Source organism: Colletotrichum destructivum, chromosome 9 (assembly GCF_034447905.1).
Source record: "Colletotrichum destructivum chromosome 9, complete sequence".
Lineage (NCBI taxonomy): Eukaryota > Fungi > Ascomycota > Sordariomycetes > Glomerellales > Glomerellaceae > Colletotrichum > Colletotrichum destructivum.
In genome coordinates this window covers 2,014,821-2,034,788 of record NC_085904.1, presented here as the reverse complement: position 1 = coordinate 2,034,788, position 19,968 = coordinate 2,014,821, and the positions used below count along the sequence as shown (strand labels likewise).

General features: G+C 56.4%; 9 protein-coding genes across 9 annotated transcripts; 4 read left to right on the top strand and 5 right to left on the bottom strand.

Annotated features, from left to right (window-relative positions):
• Nucleotides 1-189: 189 nt before the first annotated feature.
• On the bottom strand, nt 190-2,312 carry CDEST_13736 (Putative immunoglobulin-like protein). The gene has a single exon (XM_062929892.1). The coding sequence runs from the start codon at nt 1,678-1,680 to the stop codon at nt 778-780; it is 903 nt and encodes a 300-aa protein (XP_062785943.1). The 5' UTR covers nt 1,681-2,312; the 3' UTR covers nt 190-777.
• A 2,120-nt stretch (nt 2,313-4,432) lies between these two features.
• On the top strand, nt 4,433-5,369 carry CDEST_13735 (Putative HD/PDEase domain-containing protein). Its single transcript, XM_062929891.1, has one exon. The coding sequence runs from the start codon at nt 4,724-4,726 to the stop codon at nt 5,366-5,368; it is 645 nt and encodes a 214-aa protein (XP_062785942.1). The 5' UTR covers nt 4,433-4,723; the 3' UTR covers nt 5,369.
• A 1-nt stretch (nt 5,370) lies between these two features.
• Nucleotides 5,371-6,636, bottom strand: CDEST_13734 (uncharacterized protein). Its single transcript, XM_062929890.1, has one exon. It carries the CDS (start codon nt 6,428-6,430, stop codon nt 5,582-5,584), a length of 849 nt encoding a protein of 282 aa, XP_062785941.1. The 5' UTR covers nt 6,431-6,636; the 3' UTR covers nt 5,371-5,581.
• Nucleotides 6,637-8,165: 1,529 nt separating this feature from the next.
• Nucleotides 8,166-9,095, top strand: CDEST_13733 (Putative F-box domain-containing protein; the record flags this gene model as incomplete). The annotated part of the gene is made up of 1 exon (XM_062929889.1): nt 8,166-9,095. One exon carries the CDS (start codon nt 8,166-8,168, stop codon nt 9,093-9,095), a length of 930 nt encoding a protein of 309 aa, XP_062785940.1.
• Nucleotides 9,096-9,407: 312 nt separating this feature from the next.
• On the bottom strand, nt 9,408-12,471 carry CDEST_13732 (Putative FAS1 domain-containing protein). Its single transcript, XM_062929888.1, has 5 exons — nt 12,410-12,471; nt 10,427-12,338; nt 10,161-10,373; nt 9,956-10,102; nt 9,408-9,899 (listed from the first exon to the last, which is right to left on the bottom strand). Exons 2-5 carry the CDS (start codon nt 11,053-11,055, stop codon nt 9,680-9,682), a joined length of 1,209 nt encoding a protein of 402 aa, XP_062785939.1. The 5' UTR covers nt 11,056-12,338; nt 12,410-12,471; the 3' UTR covers nt 9,408-9,679.
• A 339-nt stretch (nt 12,472-12,810) lies between these two features.
• Nucleotides 12,811-13,058, top strand: CDEST_13731 (uncharacterized protein). The gene has a single exon (XM_062929887.1). The coding sequence runs from the start codon at nt 12,875-12,877 to the stop codon at nt 13,037-13,039; it is 165 nt and encodes a 54-aa protein (XP_062785938.1). The 5' UTR covers nt 12,811-12,874; the 3' UTR covers nt 13,040-13,058.
• A 1-nt stretch (nt 13,059) lies between these two features.
• CDEST_13730 (uncharacterized protein) lies at nt 13,060-14,385 on the top strand. Its single transcript, XM_062929886.1, has 2 exons — nt 13,060-13,626; nt 13,681-14,385. Exons 1-2 carry the CDS (start codon nt 13,384-13,386, stop codon nt 14,227-14,229), a joined length of 792 nt encoding a protein of 263 aa, XP_062785937.1. The 5' UTR covers nt 13,060-13,383; the 3' UTR covers nt 14,230-14,385.
• A 130-nt stretch (nt 14,386-14,515) lies between these two features.
• On the bottom strand, nt 14,516-16,190 carry CDEST_13729 (Putative CENP-V/GFA domain, Mss4-like superfamily protein). The gene is made up of 3 exons (XM_062929885.1): nt 15,366-16,190; nt 15,049-15,257; nt 14,516-14,924 (listed from the first exon to the last, which is right to left on the bottom strand). Exons 1-3 carry the CDS (start codon nt 15,484-15,486, stop codon nt 14,844-14,846), a joined length of 411 nt encoding a protein of 136 aa, XP_062785936.1. The 5' UTR covers nt 15,487-16,190; the 3' UTR covers nt 14,516-14,843.
• A 1,807-nt stretch (nt 16,191-17,997) lies between these two features.
• On the bottom strand, nt 17,998-19,968 carry CDEST_13728 (uncharacterized protein; the record flags this gene model as incomplete). Its single annotated transcript, XM_062929884.1, has 2 exons — nt 17,998-19,317; nt 19,399-19,968. The coding sequence occupies 2 exons, from the start codon at nt 19,966-19,968 to the stop codon at nt 17,998-18,000; spliced, it is 1,890 nt and encodes a 629-aa protein (XP_062785935.1).

Here is a 19,968-nt window from a genome sequence, read left to right as displayed (position 1 = left end):
ACCGACGGCTCTTTGTGGAAAGGGGGTCCTGGCCACAGCCCACAGCGGTAGGAACTTGCACCTACACCGGCCGGCCGGCTTCAGTCGCGTCATTCGGCACCCGTTCAGTGACTCTGGCATCTAACACCTATTTAGAACTACGTTTCGGGCCACAGTTGGGAAACACTCGACATGTCACTTTTAGGATGGTTTTGGTTGTGTTCATTGATGAATAGATTCAAGAGGCATCTACCCAATCCGCCTGTGGCGGTAGCTTCGCTGTCTACATGGGGCGGCTTGCCCGGGCCTTCCAAAGCCCAGCCCAGGGCCGCGAAAATAGTCCATCCCCAGGAGCAGCGACGGCGGCGGCGGAGGCGGCAGAGACAGTGGGTGCATCTGCTGCTATTGCTGCCGCACACTCCTTTTCCATCCCCTGGAGTCTCGGTCCCGCATTCTCCCTTGAACGGAGGGATGCGAGGATGCTCCGTTGTTGTCAGTGTGGAGACGTGACAAACGAAACGGGAGTTCACGCGCGGCCCGGACAGGCGGCCGCGGCGCGGGGTCGCAGCATCGACCCATTGGGAACGAGGGGGCGGGCGTGCCGAGACCGGCTCGGCCGCACCGCTCCCTCGGTGGATGCAATGATTAGCCGTCGGCGAGCGCCGGCTCGCTGCCGTCATAGAGGCGGACGGCAGCGACGGGGCAGCATCGCGCGACGAAATGAATGTACGGCCACGTAGGGCCTTCTTCTTCGTATTTTTCTCTCGGTGGTCCCTTCCCAGGACAGGATTGGGCTCTTCATCGCACGACAATGCCGTGGCGGCGAGTGGAGGGGACGTACTCCTCCTCCTCCTCGGAGTCGGAGCAGTCGGAGCTGTCGTCGTAGCCGCAGCGGGCGCCGCCGCAGTCGATCTTGACGCGGTCGCCCTTGCGGGTGATGCCGTAGCGCTCGCAGGTGCAAGTGCTGACGTCGGAGCCGGGGGTGCTGTAGCCGGACAGGGAGGAGCTCGGGCTGGAGTTGTCGGAGCGGTAGGACAGGCTGGAGCCGGTGGATGAGACGGGGGAGCTGGAGAAGTCGGTGACGATGTCCTCCTCGTCGAAGCCGGCGGCGCCGAAGCGGGCGGTGAGCTCCTCGATGGTCTCGTCGTCGCAGTAGTCGCTGTTGAGGATGTGCTGGGTGGCGTGGGGCGACATGGGCTTGGGGGCCTTGATCTGGGAGACGGACAGGGGGCGACCCTTGGGGATGTCGCGAGACGAGGAGCGGTGGCGGCTGGACTTGCTATCCTTGTCCTTGGAGGAGTGGCGGGAGCTGCGAGACGAGGAGTGGGAAGAGGACTTGGAGGACGACTTAGAGCTGCTGGAGCTGCTGGACTTTGAGCTCGACTTGCTCGACGACTTTCCGCTGGACGGCAGGTCGAGGATGTTCAGCTCGCGGCCGGTGGTGGGCTCAACGGTGGAGGCTACGCTGGGGTTGTGGGCGACGTGGTAGCCGTCAATGATGTAGTAGTACCAGTAGCGCTGGCCGGCAGACAGAGTGGAGCCGCCGAACTTGAAGGTGCCCTTCCACGAGCCGGACTTGGATGAAGACTTGTCCTTCGAGAGGGGAAGCTGGCCGACGTAGTTGTCCCAAGAGCCGAGCAGATGAACGGTCTTGACACCAGAGGAAACACGGAGGGAGAAGGAGAGTTGAGTGGACGACATTATTGCGTTTTTTTGACAAGAGGTGCTGCGATTAGATGACGATTGGTCAATAATGTGCGTGATGAGCAAGAAATTCCAGATTTCCGTTTATTTGGGGGGTAACAAGTTGACCGGCAACTTTGGTGATGGTGTTTTGAAAAGGCTGGGTATTAGTTTGGAGTGTGAATTAAGATAGAGACCGGCTCTATGGAAAGAAAGAAGAACAAACGGGGGTAGGAGGAAAACGAGAAACTGAAATTAGTTGTTTGAAAGCTTGCTGAAGAAGAGGAAGAGAAAAGGAAGACGGAAAGGGAAGATGGGAGGCTTCCATTATATGGCTTGAGCGGCCGTCCTTTGAGGCCAACGCGAGGCCGCTGGTTGCGGGCCACTACCCTCTCTTCCTTCGCTCTCCAGCCCTTCCCGTCTGGTGGATTCGTGGAAAGCCACACGAGATGCCGTGTTACTCGTGCCGCCCACCGCATGGTTGGGGGCAACGAGACGACTTGTCAGTGTAGTGGAGCATGCGAAAGAAAGCATCGTTCGACAGAGAGGCCAATGAGAGGGCGGCTGGGGACGACGATGCCTGTGTATGGCTGATGCAAGCAGCCAGCCAATATCACACTGGTGATGTGCTCCGCGGGCGACGTTGGGAGGATCAGCCACCCGGAGGGGGGTTTCCCCTCGTCCATGAATGAGCTGGATACTATGTCGATCTGTGTGTATGTCCGAGGTGTGTTTGGCAAATGGGAACGAGAGCCCTCCTCTGTCAAGGCCCTTCCCTCTCGTCTTGCCCGTCACCGTCACCTTTTCGTGGCGTCCCCATCTCTACTTTCCCGCTAACAGGTTGTTGCCATACCTTAGTGGTACTACCACAAGAGAGATGGCCGCCGGGATGGGCCAGGTCTGCAAGCTGGGCGGTTAAGCATGGTGAAGGAGAGGGGTTTCCTGGACAAGCGTCGGCGAAAATAGAACGTTGTGAAGGAAAAGAGTGGGTCGCTTCGGGAGTAAAGCACGATACAATCGGTACGTCCCCTCCGTCCTCCGTGTGCTCCAAGTGGTCCAGAGCCGGTTACCCTCTTCCGGCTTCCAACTGGGCGTCTAAATCCCTGTCATCATTGGCCAATAGCTCACGCACATCGTCTTCCCGTGCCCCTGTCGCTTGTCACCCATCACCAAGTGATGTGCTGCAGGTCAGGCCAATCAGAACTTTGGACGCTCGATGCAGCTTTGCGAAAGCATCACCAAGCTCACGAGGCTTCCCAGCTCTCCTGATTGCTCTCTAATGGCGCGGATTGGCTCATTCCCGTGGGTGCGAGATGAGCAGAAGAAGCCACTATTCAGTTCCTGCACGGTATTCGCCGGTCCATCCGCATCAGTAAGGAAGTGAACTGACATGTTGCATCATGCACCGAGTCAACATGCATATGGTCTGCATGTAGATGCGCAAGCTCTCAGAGATTTGACAAGTCTCTCTCCCATTGGGAGTGCCGTGGTTGACCATTTTTCACCAGCCGCTTGACCAAAGAGGAACCAAAGATCGCGCGAGTCGGAAGAAAGGGAAGCAAACACGATGCCAGAAGCCATGTGCCTGGTTCCCTGGGTGACCTTGCGGACGGCTCTGATTGCTCCGGTTCGTCAGTTGTTTTCCGTACCTGCTTAGACATTGAACCGTGGCATGAGATCTCAAGATATGGCAAAGCGGGCGACTCGAGGCCAGTTCCTGTTGATCGAGCTCGGTATAAAATGGCCAAGAATGAGACAAGAGTCGAGGGGGGAAAACCAACAACTTGGGCTACAAGGAGATCAAACACTACCGAGATCCGGAGCTGGAAATGGTACAGAAGCCGGAGGTGCAACTCTAAAGTGCCTGCTAAAGTGCCTGCTTCGTTGCCTGCATTGCCCCTGGCTATGTGGCCTGTCTCTGCACTGTTGACGTGGCCAGGCGTGGTTGCGGATCGCCAAGTGCAAACTGCCGTCCTCTGCCTTCGGTCGACATCCGCCTATCTGCGTGGTCTTGGAGCCCACACCACCACACCTCGGAGGATGAGATGGTAAGAAACGGCAAGGTTCTGCCGTCCTCCTTCGGTACAGTATCGAGGTGCGTCATCCGGCCGTGTGCGTCTCTAGCCTCGGCGGGTATGTGAGCCCATCACACACGGACGGAATCATGCCCCGCTGGTGAGAATGGCAACCTCCGCCGTAAGGTTCCCCTCCTCGCATCTGGGATCTAGGATCCAGTCTGCAGGTGCAAATGATTCTGGACCGCGAAGGGCGGTTCATCACAATCATCCCTCCGTCTTGTCGAGCACGAGACTTGGAAGAGGCGAGGACTTGCGAGCAGGTAGCGATTCAGGATACCGATCGTGGCTCCGTCGTCGGCGAATGTCTCATAGACGCAGACTGCAGATGTGAAGCGGTCTGACCTCAGCATAGGTAGTGAGATCGGCCTGTCGGCTGACTGGCTGGGCACTTTTGAGTGCTACGCTGCCTGTGTTGCGGCATCACAACAGATGAACCCGGGACACATTCTTCCAAACTGTGGTCATCCGATACGGGTACGAAGATGTGATGTCGGCAAGGCGTCTGATGGGTGACGGGAGTACCTGGCGGGACACAGCGGGATCGCCCGTGAGCAAGTTCGACCAATTCCCTCTGTGACTCCACATTTGCAAGTGGTTACCTAATATGTAGATCACGTGATAGCGCGTTTGCGAATCGCGAGGTTTTGGGAGGGAATTGGGAGACTGTGAAGTGTTTTCCAGTTTCGCGGTTGGCGCCAGTCACCTACCTTAAACGGTCCGTATGAGTCAACATCTCAAGGCAGCAGCCCTTCTCTCACCAAACTGACCCTCCTTCCTTGTCGGCGTGCTCTGGGAAAAGTACTCTAGCAGAGGCCGGATTACCAATCCCTACGGAAGCAGGAAGACTTGCCATCGTTGATAAAGACTGCCTGCCGTATGCTGTTCAGTTGATTTGCGATCTCTCGTTGAAACAGTTCGCTGCGGTACAATAATCTGTAACATAGCGAGTTTGGCTCCAAAACATTACCCAAAAAATCTAAACAATGGCACAAGCCCCGACAACCACCAACGACGAACTTGTCGCCAAGGTCACTGAGTACGTCAAGGAGTACATGTCAAAGTACGACGCATCCCATGACTTCAACCACATCAGACGCGTCGTCTCACTCGCCCACCGCATCTACGCTCAATCCCCTGCCACGCCGGCCCTGGATAAGCACACCATCACCCTCGCCGCTCTCCTGCATGACGTTGGCGACCGCAAGTACTTGCAGCCCGGCGAAGACGCCTCGACTCTTGTTTCCACCGTCCTCCAGTCTCTCGGCGTCGATGCCGAACTCGCCGCCCGCGTGCAGGCCATCTGTCTCGGCGTCAGCTACTCCAGCGAGATCAAAGATCCGGCTCGGGTCCGTACGCTGATCGCTGCGCATCCGGAGCTGGCGGTCGTGCAGGACGCGGATCGTCTGGACGCCATCGGTGCCGTGGGCGTAGGCCGCTGCTTCACCTTTGGTGGCGCAAAGGGCTCGCGGAGCCTGGACGACTCCATTCTGCACTTCGAGGAGAAGTTGGTCAAGCTTGAGGAAATGATGAAGACGGATGCGGGGCGGGAGCTGGCGCGGGAACGGACGAGGAGAATCCAGACGTTCATGGAGTGGTGGCAGGACGAGGCCGGTCCTGTAAGTGCATGAGAAGACGGCTAGATGATTATGGACGTGTCACGGGGGGGTTACGGAGGCGCTGTGTATTTCCGATTCAACTCGATACCCGGAATTTGTTTGTTGAAATACCGCAGTCCATGTTTCAACTCGGACAGCCATTACACGATTACTCGAAAGAGAACTCGACCTTCTCTGAAGATGCATATACTCTACGCCGTTTCCTTTCTTCCCAGCCCCCTTCCGTCAAAGCAACTCATCCCTGCGCTTCTCCATCTCGGCCATTACTACGCTATTCCGAGCCCGCCTGTACCGCCAAGCCCAGTCGATCAACCCAAGAATCGGCAAGACCAGCACGTCCATAGCCCTGACCGAGGTTCGCAGGGCGAAATCGTCGGGCACGCGGTGCCGGCCAAATGAAGAGCAGAGCGTATTAACCCAATACAGGCAGACGTCCCGAAGCAGTTCGCGCCCTTCGAAGTTGTACAGAAACTCGAACCCGCTGCCGTCCTGCCAGGGCAGCGTCTGCCTCCGCACTCTCTTGTCCACCACCACGCGCCAGTTGCTATCCCGTGCCAGCATGAATACGGCGACGGCGGCGCGGCGCATGAGCTGCCTGTCCGGGCCGTCGAACCAAATGAAGGTTGCTGCGAGACAAGCCCACGGCAGCCGATCCTTGAGGCGGAAGTAGTACAAGAAGGACGCGTACAGGTAGACGACGCAGCAGGTGCTGATGGCGGTGGTGAAGTCAAAGCCGCTGGTGGAGAAGTAGAGGATGACCATCAGGGGGTAGGTCGCCATGAGGAGACGGAGCTGGTTGGTGACGGAGACCCACCCTTCCCATACGATGCCGGCCAGGACCTCCCAGATGATTGCGGGGAGATCTCCGATGGCCCGGAGTATCATAACCGACACATGGGTCCCCGCTCCTGACGGTCGTTGAAGCCCCATCTGCAGCGGCGGCGGCGGTGGCGGCTGCTGTGATGGCGGTGGTTGGCGTCGTCCGGTAGTGTTGAATAGGGATGACGCCGGTGCTTCTGTTGTCGTTGCGGAACGAGACGCAAGGGTTATTTGATTAAAGGCTGCCGGTCGCATGACTTGAATAGGAGGAGTTGTAATTGCTGGACGCGTCTATCCAGCCTAGCTGTCTGTTGGTTTTGTCCCCTTCATTTCTCGGAGGGGGGAGGGGGAGGGGAAAAGAGGCAAGGTTCAATAACAAGTTGATGCGAAGCAAGGGAAACATAGCAAGAAGATCATGTCTGACCTTTTCCCTCCCTTAGCTTCCCACGAACCCCCCACGTAAACACACCAAGAGGCGCCACAAAATATGATCTCAATTTCCGGGATTGACAAACCAGGAGGATTCTTAAGGCTGGCCCGCAGAAAGTGACGTAGAAGGAGAATCAACGAGCTTGGACACCCGACTAACCTCAACCGACAAAGCCCCATCCGTCCAACCCGATAGACCGACCGATCCGAAGCTCACGTAGCACCAGACTTCCCAATTCCGTCTTCGGAAAATTACACACAGTCACCCCTTATTCGTAGGCACGGACAGGACACAATGTCTCCCATTCGAACGTCCTCGAATGATTCATCTCGTGGCATGATCTCGTCTACCGTGAAGTCGAGTTCTCCTCAACACCAATAACCAGCCACCAAAGCATAGTAGGCGATGTGCTCAGACCTCAGCTGGAGCCAGTCCTTATCGCTCACAGACTAACAATCCCCCCTTCTTCGTCCAGGGGCCAATGTTGGGACACCACGTACCGATGCAGGCGTTGCGAAATTTAGCACGCTCTTTAGGTGGGTTGCCGGGCCAGAACACGTGCGTCGAGTCAAATTCCAGGCGGCCAATGAAGATGCTAGACTTGAACGTTATCGTGAGCTGGAGCTAGCTCTGATATCATATCTGGCTCTGGCCCATGTGTGAGCTGGCCTTGGAGCCATCCTAGGTTGGAGTCGACAGGCACCGGCACTCCGTCGAGTAAACGGTAGACACGGCAACATGTAGACTTTCATTCCTTCCCGAAGGCTAGATTTCTCACCGCTTCTCGTGTCCACAGAAACGCATCGGAGGAGAAGCTACGATATATGGCGTTGCGAGAGGCGGCAAGTTCCTTCTTCACGACCCAGAGTAGAGATGCTTATCCCGGCCGATCCTTTCACGTATGGCCACTTCTTACCTATGAGTTCGAGTGTTTCTAAGGCTTGTCGATATCTCTTGATCTGATGTTTCGCCTTCCCCGTTCGGTGCTGGGTCAAAGACTTTAGCAAAAACTGCCAGTTTTTATGCGTATGAATCATATCGAAACAAAACACACAAACGACTCGTGTACGAGCTTCGTTTTCTGGAGACGAGCTCGCCATCTTCGCAGACGGATGCACCCAAGCCTATCATTTGACTTGATATCAAATCAAATCCGCGGCATCTGGGGCAGAACTCAGCGAAACAGCCAGGTATTCAGCCGGGTGTTGGTACCGGAATCTGGTGCATGTCTCTACCGATGCTATCATTTACAACCAAATCGAGACCTAGTTCGGAATTGAGATCCGCGGCCATCTGTTGTTAGTTGAATGTACCATCACTCGATAAGTTAGGACATGCTCAGCTGTGGGAGGCCTAGACTTTGTGTGAACTGTGTAATCGAAGCTCATGCCAGCAAGGTATCGTCACCTGGAGGGACCAAGGAGTCAACGGACCATCTCAGCTCCCACCAAGAAGCAGGGCACTCGAGCACATGATTTTCGGCTCCCTGGTTTTATTTCAAAGCTTACTTCCACAACAAAAGACGACCAGCTCAGTTCTTCATAGCTATACTACCGACCAATGGCTTCCGGAGCTCCTCAAACGGGCCGCGTGGCACCCCCGGCGGCCCTTAACGCCATGCCGATTGAGATACTTGATCTCATATTGGCCCCCCTTCCGCCCATTCAGCTCTGGCGCCTCCGTAGAGTGTCCAAACGCTTCAACGCCATCCTCCACAGGCGTCTCCTCACGACTCTTCATGCCAAAGCCGACCCCCTCCCGCTGACCCTCATCAAAGATACCGCGCCCGTGCCTCTGTCATTCATCTACAACCTCGTCCTCGCCATCTTGGGCGAGGACGAAGGCCGAAAGCTTTGGGGCAAGATCTTCCTCTCCCGGGACACGTCGCCGGAAAACCCACATTCCTCCTGGCTGCCTGCCACGCCGCCGCCTCCCTCGTCGTCGTCGCTGCCGGACCCGGACCCCTCGGTGGCAACCGTCTGCCGTCAAAACCAACTCAGGGCCTATCCGGACCTCTTCGCCCCGCACCTTCGTGCCTCCTCCCCTTCACTCGCCAACTTGCGTAGGATACATTTCTGGAGCATCCTCCTCTGGTACAAAGAATGGTCATCCGTGTCCGCGGACGCACAAGCCGACGCGGTCCGCAAGAGGCGTCTCCGATGGGCCTACAAGCAGGACCGGAACAACAAGAGGCCTGGGGACACGCCAGCCATTGTGGAAGAGTTCACGAGGACGTACATCCTGCGCCACCACTTCGACCAACCACCCACCCCCGCCGCCACCGGCGAGGGAACACGGGTCGTTGTACATGAGTTCGGTGTTGGCGCCGTACTCCGGTCGGCGCCTCCCGGTACCGGAGCACTGGGTCTACGGCGTCACCATGCGGGACAGGCCCACCGACTTCCGGATCCCGTTTCGGATGAGAGGAAGGCCGCGGCACGACGACGAGTATTACGAAATAAGGGGGCTGGTTTTCGCGAACCTAGCTGATTTTGAACGAGATGGTTGAGTATGTCTTGCCGATAAGCTGAGGAAGGGTAGCAATGATATAAGCGAGCGTGAAGATATGCGAACCTACTTGAAGGTCTCGGGAACCAGTCAGTTTTGAAGCCTAGGGCTTAAGCCAAGCCAATCTGCGCTGTCCATTCCTGTGCCATATCGATCGGTGGCTTACCTGTTCCTTCCTCTCCCCCTTCCCCCCACCTCGACGAAGGTACTTATTGTGTCGAGGAGTAGCCTACTTATACAAAGTACCTTACTTTACATGATCTAATGTTAACCTAAGGAAATGGGATGAAAGGAGCGAAGAGGGGCTTTTGCCTCGTTATATTTACTATGAGAAACGTAACGACCTCTCTACAAATCAACCCTCACCTCCCCGGTTTAGATGATAGCTGTAATGAATGTGCCTAGAATCAACCGGCTCGATCCTGGTCATCTATTCCCCCTGCGGAAGCTTGCAACGATTTCATGCTTCCCATTCTGTCCCATATCATCGGGGAGAGCATACACCTTCCCTTCTTACATTAGTAGCCTTGTTTGAAATCGGAAACTTCTCGCACATGCAACTGATCTCAGACAAGCGTTAAGCCAGCCGCAAGAGCAATAACAGCTGCGGCATGCTTGTTACCCTTGACAGTGTTACCGGCGCTGGGGGGCGTATTGGTCGAGGAGAGGCTGGCAGTGCTCGATCCTGACGGGGAAGCCGTGGACGACGGCAGATCTGAAGAAGAGGGCCCCGTGGCATTTTGAGACATCACGCGGTCCAGAATATGGATGAGTCCGTTATTTGTCCTGTTAGGGCTGATTAGTTCCAGGATCTGAGTTTATCATGCAAGTGTTTATCTTACAGAACGTTAGGGCTGACGACTTTCGCGTCGTTGAACCAGATCTCGTCGTCTCTGACAGTGACCCTTACGGTAAGATTGGCAAGCGAGGTAAATACCTGACCGTCCTCCAAAAAGTTGCTGTAAGCTACTTGAGGTAGTGTGTGGAAGCTATTGAACGTTAGTTCGTCTCCTAGAAAACCATGGGTAATCAAGCTTAGAAACATACAGCAAAGCGTTTGTGAGGTCCTGGTTTCCAAGAGATTTCTCCGGACTGCCGGCCTCATTGAAGGCTGCCGTGTTCGGGCCTAGACACGTGACATTGCCAGTAGTATCCAGTGCCTTCCATAGCTTGGTCTTATCCAATGCATCACTCAGAGAAGACAACGAGCCCGAGAGCTTCTTGATTGTTGTCGAGCAAGGCCTTGGTGCCTCCAACACACTTTTGAACAAGTTAGCATCAATGAGAGAAATTTTGCTGTCAATGCGACTTACGTATCAATGGACTGGAAGTAGCCCCCATCCCATTCCCCGTCTATGGCAGTAAGCTCTGCAGTTTGGCCTAGACCGGCTCGCAGGTTTGCTGTATTGTCGCCAGCCGAGGAACTTTGTCTCACTCTGAGTTTTATCGGGTTGATGGTGTCTCGTGAAACGTAGAGAACCTGGCCCTGGGCCTCGTCGCCGAACTGGCTGATGAGGGCAGAACCGGGACTTCTCAGGTTATAGAGCTCGTCGCGAAGTTTTGTGGGAACTGTGAGGCCTCTCGGAGAACTGAAGTTCGTGGCAGTTAAGGGCGCGTCTAGAGTGTGGTATTGGAACATAGTTAGGAGCTGCTTGACGGGGAGCTGGCTTATATCGGCGGCATTAGACTGTTTGAGGAAGTTTGCAAATGCATCATTGGTGGGCACCAGAAGTGTGATCTTGTTGTCAGCTCCAGCCGTGATATTGTCGACGATGCTGGGGTAGTTGCTCAAGAGCTGGTTAAAAGCCGACAGGTCTGCATGTTTCGACAGCGCATTGCTGAGGCTTTGCTGAGCTTGCCGCGGGGACACCAAAGGATCGCCGGCCGAAGCAAACTGCGCGATGCTGACAGCAGCTAAGGCAAGGGTGTCTAGGAAGTGCATGGTTTCCGCAATATATTCCGGGTCGCGTGTAGGATTGAGAGCGCAAGCATTCTCGACCCGGATGATACGTTGGGCAAAGGTGGTCTTTTAATGCTTTCGAAACACGGAAACGCGTGCCATGCCTGTCAGCTGCAGAAATAGCTAAACCTACAACTGAGCGCTCTTGCAGGTGGCTTTCTTCACCTTCATCCAGCCCATCAGCTTCATTGTATGCACTTTGTTCGGCCTCCAACCTAGTCAATCCAAGCCTGGCGCCCAGAAGGAAGCTAAGGGGGTTGGTGTGTTACTCTGGAAGGCTAGCGGAATGCAATGGCGCCACGGAAGTAACCGACTTGTTAACGTGGGTCGAAAAGACGGAGTTGTGAGAACAAATCGTACGTTTGAACAGTCAAGGCAATAGTTTCCTGTGCCCTCAAGCAGGCTCTCCGAAGCCCCCGCCTATCCTTCTCAAGTCATTCTTACGGCGACGAGGGCTATCAGTCGATATTGAGGCAGGCTGTGGCTGTTACGGACAAATGTTGATATCTGCTGGTGGCTGAGTATGTCCGGCAAAGCACGCCAGTAAGGCTGAGGTTTGGGAGGAGGCAAGTGGCGTCGAATCCGGTGCGACAACGACACCCCGCAGTGCATCTGTTATGCTGCATCCATTTTCTTTATTGGATACCGAGGGGAAGTGTAACAGCTTCGCCTCGACGGAATGCAAGTCGATGTGCCATCAGAGCTCGAGAAGGTTGGCCCGTTCTGTACGGGACTTCTCGAGCCTCATCTATTCCTGTCCAAGACGCTAAGGAAGGTTTGCACTCAGGGTAAGACTTGTTTGTCGTCAAGCAGATCGGTGCACGATCCACTGTTTGGAGATGCCCACAGTGACTGACAGGCAGGCTAGACCTTGCTCAGGGAAGCAAGCTTAAATGACCCCTGAAATTCAGGGTAAAAGGTTAACAAAGCTCGTGGAGACGTACCTTGGAAAGCCCGAGTCCATTGCCCCATCCTCGTGGTGGCTCTGCGTTAAGCCTATGGCGACAAAAATGCAGGTTTGGGCACTAACGGCACTGCTGTGTCGCGATGCTGAGTTACGGCGTACATCTGGAAGCAGGAATGGACGTGAGGTATCTGTCTGGAGAAAAGGTGCTGTTGTTGATGAAGGCCCCAAGGGAAGAACGAGATATTTTCTACAATCGACTTCTTCTTGAGTGACTGATGTTTCCATGAGGTGTGGTAGGTCACACGGGCAGCCGAAACGGAAGGAATCCGTCAATTCATCAGCAGCCGGAAGACGAGTGCTACTTGAACCCTCAGCACATGAGTGTACGTGTTGGTGACAACGGCAGGTAAGGCAATGAATGGCACATACCCGCGGAGCCGGATAGAGATTCGGCTGCTTCTCCCGTTGTGAGGGCAGCAAGGAGCGGCCATTGGTAATATTCTTGCAGAGAGGGGAAAAAGACGAAAAAAGACAAGGTAAACAGCCCGCCCAGCAAGAGGCAACCGAAGGGCGACGACAATCAAATGAGAAGGGCGCCGGGATGCTTTCCCTGGCAGCATGCATCCAAGCTCCACGTTGTTGCCCGATCAGTTGACGGATGGACAGTGCGCCCCTATCACACTAATCCTATTTTAGGAAAGCGTTTTCGATGGGCTATCTCGGCTCGAGATGTTCCTCCGCCGTGACTGGACGAATCCCTGGCGTGTCTAGTCACCAACAGGCTACATACCCAACTGTGCCGCTGTGCCAATTTCCGCCGGTCTGAGCAATCGTCGATTTTGAGAAAATTCCCAACAAACAGTTGACGGCAATGCCGGCTAAACATACTCCAACATGCCTCAGCGTGAGCCCGAAAGGAGTGGTCCGGCACCAAGGTACCAATTCCTCCGTGTGACGCCTTCCTTTCTGGCCCCATTAAGCCTGCAGTACTACGTCTGCGCTCTTACCCCGGCTTATCGCCAGAGATGCTACCATCTTCAAGGCAAACGGGGAAGCTAAGATGGGCGAGTTAAGGTAAGGTACCAACGTGCAATTTTTTTCAAATCGGGTAGGTGGACAAGGTATCGTACAGCAGCTTCCCTTGGCATGAGTCCATCGTCGGACAATGGTCTTGACCTTTTCTACGGTTCTCCCGCCCGTCGTTGTCGTCCATCTCTTCTTCTCCCCATCACCATCTTCACAACACTCATCATCGACTCTTCACAGCCCAGTTACGCCAACAGATCAGCACCAGTTTTGGACTCTTGACATCCACTACACAGGCATCAATTCCCTTAAATAGCTTCTTTGTCTGTACCACATCACCTCCTCTCCCAGCTCGTCACAGCACCAACTGTACCAAAATGAGACAGACAACTTTCGTCACCGGCCTCGCCGCTATGCTGCCCTCTGCCGCTCAGGCCTGGTCTGTCCCAGCACTTCTCGACTCCCGTCAGAACAGCCCGCATTACCAAGACGTTGTTTGCAAGCCCAAGACTGGCTCCGGTGGCCAGCTTCCCCCTTGCGTCCAGATTGAGAACATTGAGATCGCTTGCAAGCCCAATGGCACTGACCCGATTCACTTCGAGGCTCATGCTCAATGCATGGTGAGTCTAGGCAATCCTGCCTCATGAGAAGAAATGGACTGACGACCAAGCCAGTGCGGCGGATCCTTCTTCGCCGAGAAGCTGGGTTGTGAGAGATGCCTGTTCGTCCACGGCCTTCGCAGCGAGCGGTCCTTGGCTTACTACAGCGGCGTTCTCTCATCCGCCTCGAATGCTCTGTGCACTGGTACGCCTACTGCCGATTTCGCCACCATCTACTCAAACATCGAGGTTGCTGCTACTCCCGTCACCACTGGTGCCACGGCTTCGAGTGATCAAGCTCCCAGCGACACGGCCATCTCTCTCTACTATACGGCTAGCGGCTTACAGGGTCCCGGTAGCATCACTGGCGAAGCTGCTAGCGCTACCGGCACCAGCAAGAGCTCAACGGCCAAGCCGACCACCACTGCGAATGGCTCAGCTACAGGAGGCGGTGCCTTCACCCGTGCCTCGACCACCGCTGGGACCACTGCTGCTGCCAGTGGTACGGCTACCGGCGACGCTGCCACCACCTCGCCCGCGTCTGGCAATGGCGCGATGCCCACGTACGCTGCAGGTGGCCTCATGATGGGTGCTGCCGGTCTGGCGGTGCTTGCAGGGTTGTAAAAAGACTACGTTGATGTCGAAGGGAGGAAGTAATGGGTGCGGAAACCAGTGCCGGGGTGTAGGGTTAATGGCTACTGTCGATGCTGTAACACGAATCAAGCACTAATGAATAATGCAAGAATGCACTCTTCCTGCCTTTCTCATCCAAGCCATGCTGGGTTACATCTTGGGATTTGAGTTTGAGGTATGCAGTAAGCAACCAGGTAACCCACGTTAAATCATGTGGCTGGCCGGTACAAATCACTGCGCGAAACTTGAAGATGGTTTGTGAAGGAATATGACCCCCGGACGAACTCATTGGAACAACTCCTATTCAGTGTTGGCAAACTGCTTCCTTGGCCAATGTCAGAGGCAAGGTGTGGTACTTGGGTAACGATGGACGTGGGTCAATCTTGTTTGCGTCGCCGGCTCCAGTTCTCCATCATACCTCATAACCCTCCAGGTTCTCACGCCAGCCCACCTACACGGGCAACCCTCCACGCATGGTCATCCTAGCCCGGCCCGTCCCCTCGAATGCAGCATTTAAGTTGGATGCCGAACCCTCCTGTCCCGAACCTGGGTATTGCATTCCGTCCATTATTCAAAAATTTCAACACTCGGCTTGCACGACCAATTTACTGAGGCATGTGCTCGAACGGCTTGGCCAGCTTCTCCTGGCAGAACGGCAGCTTTCCCACGGTCCAAATCTCGGTGTCCTGTAGGTGCGTTAGCTTTGGCTACTTCACTCGTACGTCTCCCCGAGGAAATGCAGCCAGCACTGAGCATTTCAAGACTCGATTGCATAACACCTCGGCGAAGGAAGGGCATGGCACTGCTTACGGGCTTCAGGTTCTTCTTGATCTCGGTATCGAGGGTACCCGCCTTGAGAGCGATGATCTCGGGAGCCGCATCGGGGTCGTGGGCGATCGGGGAGCCACACTCAGAGCAAAAAATGCGGTGGACGTCTTTGCCCGAGGAGCCCTTGCCAGCCCAGCTCTTGGTGGGACCGTTGATGGTAAGCTTGTCCTTGGGGACAACAGCGACGAGGGCTTCACCGACGTGGTCAGCTTTCATTCCGGTCTTTCAATCGACGATGGACCGTTCGGTTTGCAATACGACGCCAATTGACCGAAAAGGTCGGACTTGATGACACTCACAGTACGTTGAGCCACTCTGGCGTTGGCAATCGTCGCAGTGGTCATAGCCGGTGAGGAGCGGGGCGTCGACGTCAACCTTGTAGGTGACGGCCTTGCAGAGGCAGTGTCCAGTGAGAGGCATGTTGAACAGGAGGTTAAAGAACCGAAAAGTTTCTTTTCGTCTCTATGATTTGGAGAAGTATGATTCTGACTTGTTGGCAGACAATGGAGTGCAGCGGGCTTTGATAAGAACGACACTGGTTCGCAATGACAGACGGGAACAGGCCCTTTATGTTCTGGCGATGGAGGGGGCGGGGTATCTTTCTGGTTGCCGCCTCAAGCTTTAGCTAGCTGGTGGCTTCCCGACGCTACCTCACCTCAGGCACTGACATATTCCTGACGACGTCACTTACCCTATCGAGGTACCCTGGGGGTCAAAACCGGATGAGCGGGGAGAGTGGCCGAAACCGTGGGGAAAGTTCCGATGGCGAGATGGATGCGACCGAAGGACTCGAGTTACCCATATGTCAACGAAAAGGTTTCCGAAGATGGCGTTTGTAGGGCCTGAATTGGTCGAGAGCACGATACTCATGGGAACAACAGAACGGACGAGGGACGACGCAGTCCCTTTGTGTGCGCCCGAGGGAATCTTCTTCCAAGCTTCGAGAGTGTCCCGTCCTGACTCCTCGGCGACTTGCGATACTTTCCAGATCGAAGCCAGTACCTCGACGCGACCCAAACCTGGAACATCGAGCTTGGGCAACTCTCAGGGAGTGATGAGGAGAAGGGGTCCACCAGATCCCAGGAAACGCTTCTGTCAGCGCTGCAGGCCGCGAGGATCCTCGACCCCGTGGCCCAAGAGGGGCAGCAGCCTATCCTTGCTTGCTCCTAACGCCGCGGGCAGTAGGACGCGAGGTTTGCTCAGGAATCGACGACAGGACTCCAGCACCGTGTCCCCGGGGACTCCGTTTCCATGGGCAGAATTCCAGCACTCTTGAGGCTAGCTGTGGCACGACTTGGAATAATCGTGCCGAGAGTTTGGCTACCCATGTCTCAACCCCGAATATTCAACCCCGCGGAGGAGGGAGGGAGATGGATGAGCCCGGGGCAGAGGGAGATCGAACCAGTGCTTGGTTCAACCCGGACGTTACAACGGCCCCGGCACACCTAGTCCCCTTGGTCAATTGGGGTGAAAATTCCAAGATGTCGAGTTTGATCAAAGGTGCTGTTCGCTGACAAGAGAGAACCGAGCCTTGAATAGGTACGCATTGGTCAGGTTCTTCCGGATGCAACCCCGCGCTGGAGGCCCGGACGATTTGGAATTCGATGCGGGACCGCGTTAGTGCAGCAGCAGCTCCCCGGTCGGTCCCTTCGCCCCGCCGGCACCTCGAGTCGAGTCCAGGCTGGCTGGGAGTCTGGGCCCCACTGGCCGGATGGCTTGCGATTTGCGACTTGCAAGCTTGCTAGCTGCATGTCTGCCCCTAGCCAAGTGGCCCGGCAAAAGGAGTTTCGCAAATCTTTTGCAAATCGAGCAATAACAGCCACCAGATGCGGCCCAGGAGACTATTATGGGGCGAGCGGTGTTTTGGAGGAGCCGGTGACGTTCGATTGTCGAAAACACCTCCACCTTCCAGCTTTCCCCGATCTCTCGGAAGTCGGGAAACGAAGCACGGGGCGGGGGAAGAGATGAGCGAGCAGCAGATGCGTCTGTATGACATGTCATCGTGAAAGACGCCTGGAGACTGGGACTGTGGCATGAAGTGGGATCATTCCCGTCAGTCCGTCGGACAGAACTATCTGACGGACAAACTTCATTCTCCAAAAACCCAGCCCAGATAAGACGGCACACTGAATGACGGCCACAACACAAATACTCTAGACGGACAGGGTGCAACCTACCCTTCCAACATCCTGCCACGCACTTTGAACTACCCACATAAGGTAGCTTGGGGGCGTGACTAAAAGAGGTGGGATACCGTACCAAGATAACCCCATCCAGGCAAGGTACCGCATGCAATCCGGCGTCACCGCTCGTCCACGACTTGGGTAGTTGATCAATCGATAGAATCCGCCAAACGTGCGCATGCAATGCTGGACGTATTTCAAATACCATCCGTCCCGTCCCCCCAAGAACCCTCGCATTGCATGGGAGCTCCACACATAATGCATCTACCCACTGGCATCACCGAGTTCTCAAATGCAAACGTGGGATGTGATTTCTGTCTGTCTGTCTCCTGCCTTTTCCGCCTACTGCACCGGGGTCTAATAAACAAACAGATGAACATTTTTATCCTGCGGGGTGATCTGTGAACTCCTTTCCCCCTCGGCCTTATCTGCGACGGGAATCTTTTTCTCTCCCAATGGGCGGCGGGGACCATGGGAAAGACAGGTTGCGACGCGGGCGGCCGCATGTGTGATGGCCGCGGACGTACGTCGAGGCTGGGATCGGCCAGAGACGCTGGATCTGTCACTCTCTCTGTGATGAAGACCGCCCGTTTCGGCGGGGATACTTTCTATGGGTATTATTTCTGAAGAATCCGTCTGCCTTGCCCCAAGTGCCTACACGGCCGTCGTGTCCGGAAGGCATGCCTATGTAAGCCGGTGAGCGAACGTACATGCATGCCGCTTACTGAGAACACCGCGACATTTGGCCTCATAACCTCACGAGCGGGGCGACCAGCGACGACAGGACCCAGGCAACGCCCGCTCGCAGGATGAAGTGTTGCAATCCCAGGAGCTCCACGCTCCCCAGAGCCAGGCGGTCGGCGAGGAACGTCCGCAGCACGAGCGACCTGTACGCGCCCCGCACCGGCGCGTCGGACCGCCCGAGGACGAAGCCGTCCATGGACGAGATGCGAAAGTCGCGGATGTCCACCTTCCGCACGCCGGCGCCGTCTCGCTCGCCTCCGCCCGGCGGCGCGGCCGACGTGAGGGGCCGCTCGATGCGTTCCGGCCTCTGCCGCAGGGCGCGGATGGCCCTGAAGCAGACAAAGTCGGCGATGTTCGTCGTCCTGAGGGGCGGCGCGGGCCTCTTGAGGATGAGCTTCGGGAGGAGGTCCGGCCGCGAGACCCAGATTGTGCCGTTATCCTGGAACTCGCAGCACACAGCCTCGAGGTCGTGGGCGTAGTGTACGAAGCGGGTGTAGAAGGCCGGCGTGAGTACTTTGAAGTCGAGCTCCTCGGCCCGTTTGGGATTCCTCTCCGCGGCCGGGGATCGCATCACCTCGGGCTCGGTCGAGTCGATGCCGGCGGGAATGTACCGAACGGCGACGGCGGCCGTCGACTGCTCCACGAGGTGGCCTAGGTAGGCCCGGAAGATGGGCTCGAGCCGGCTCTCCGTCGCGTCGGCGCGGCGGCCGATGGTCTCCTTCAGCGGCTCCGGGCGGTACCACACGTGCAGCCCCCTGCGGAAGAAGAGGGTGGAGGCCTCCTTGACTATGCGGGGGAAGGTCACGAAGCCGACCCACCACCAGCGGCACAGGAAGGCCAGCTTTTGCGGCGCCGACATGGAGCCCGGGTCGATGGCCGGGGCCGAGTTGAAGAGGCGGGCGACGATCTTAGGGTGGTCCTTGGACGACTTGAGGGTGATTGTGTTGTCGAGGGTATAAGCCCCACGGGCGTCGAGTCCGAGGAAGTCGGTTGCCGAGAGGAAGTAGTCGCCCTTGCGCGAGTTGAAGGGGGAGACGTGGAAGTCCTTTGGCCACTGCTTGGTCATCCTCGCCGCCGCGGGCCTCTTGACGGCGGGGTCGGCGATGTTGTCGCCTCGGTCGAGACGCTGCTCCGACCGGACGGCGTCCGTGGCGAGGAAGTACATCCTGCGCTCGCCAAAGGTGTTGTTCACTTCAAGGATCATGGCCGTCAGCTCGTCGTCTCTGGAATAAAGGTACCAGAAGGAGACCGGGTTGAAGTGGTATCCCATGAATCTAGCCGCAGTGACGAGGTACGCGCCGGGATACTGCGCCGGGTCGGCCCCCTTGACCATGTTAGCTACACGACACCCTTACTCAGCGAAGGGATGGATAGAAAGTTTATGTTTGTTAATGTAACAGCATACCTGAGACTCAAGGTACGCATCCAGCTTTCCCCTGAGTCCGAGATGGCCGTTGCCCCTCTCGAGATAGTCGGCGGGGTTGACATCGAACCACCCTTTACCGGGCTTCGGCGCCAGCGAGAAGCACGACGTCCAGCTAGGCGCTTCGACGCCGCTTGAGACCATGCCGGCGTAGGTGCCCCTCCACCCGACGGGGATGCCGACGACGAGGTACGAGTAGGTAAAGGCGTGCTTCTCCGGGAACGTCCGACGGTGCGTCGTCGTACAGGGGATCAGCAGCGGCCTCGCGGGCGACGTCCATTTCGTCACGTCCCGGGTCTCCGTGAGGGCCAGGACGAAGCGGACGATCTGAAGGATGACGAAGCCGAGGACGAAACCCGGGAGGAGAAGGAGCTGGTTGCGTAGGGTTTGCGCGTCGATGTAGGGGGAGACGAGGTCCGTGAGAGCGTGCCTGCTGCGGAGTGCCGAAAAGAGGAGGAGAAGGGCGGTGTCGAGGCGGCCGCCAAGGAGGGAGTAGTAGACGAAGCCTGCTAGGAGGATGAAAGGCCGGAGGCCCGGGTTGGCGGCGGACAT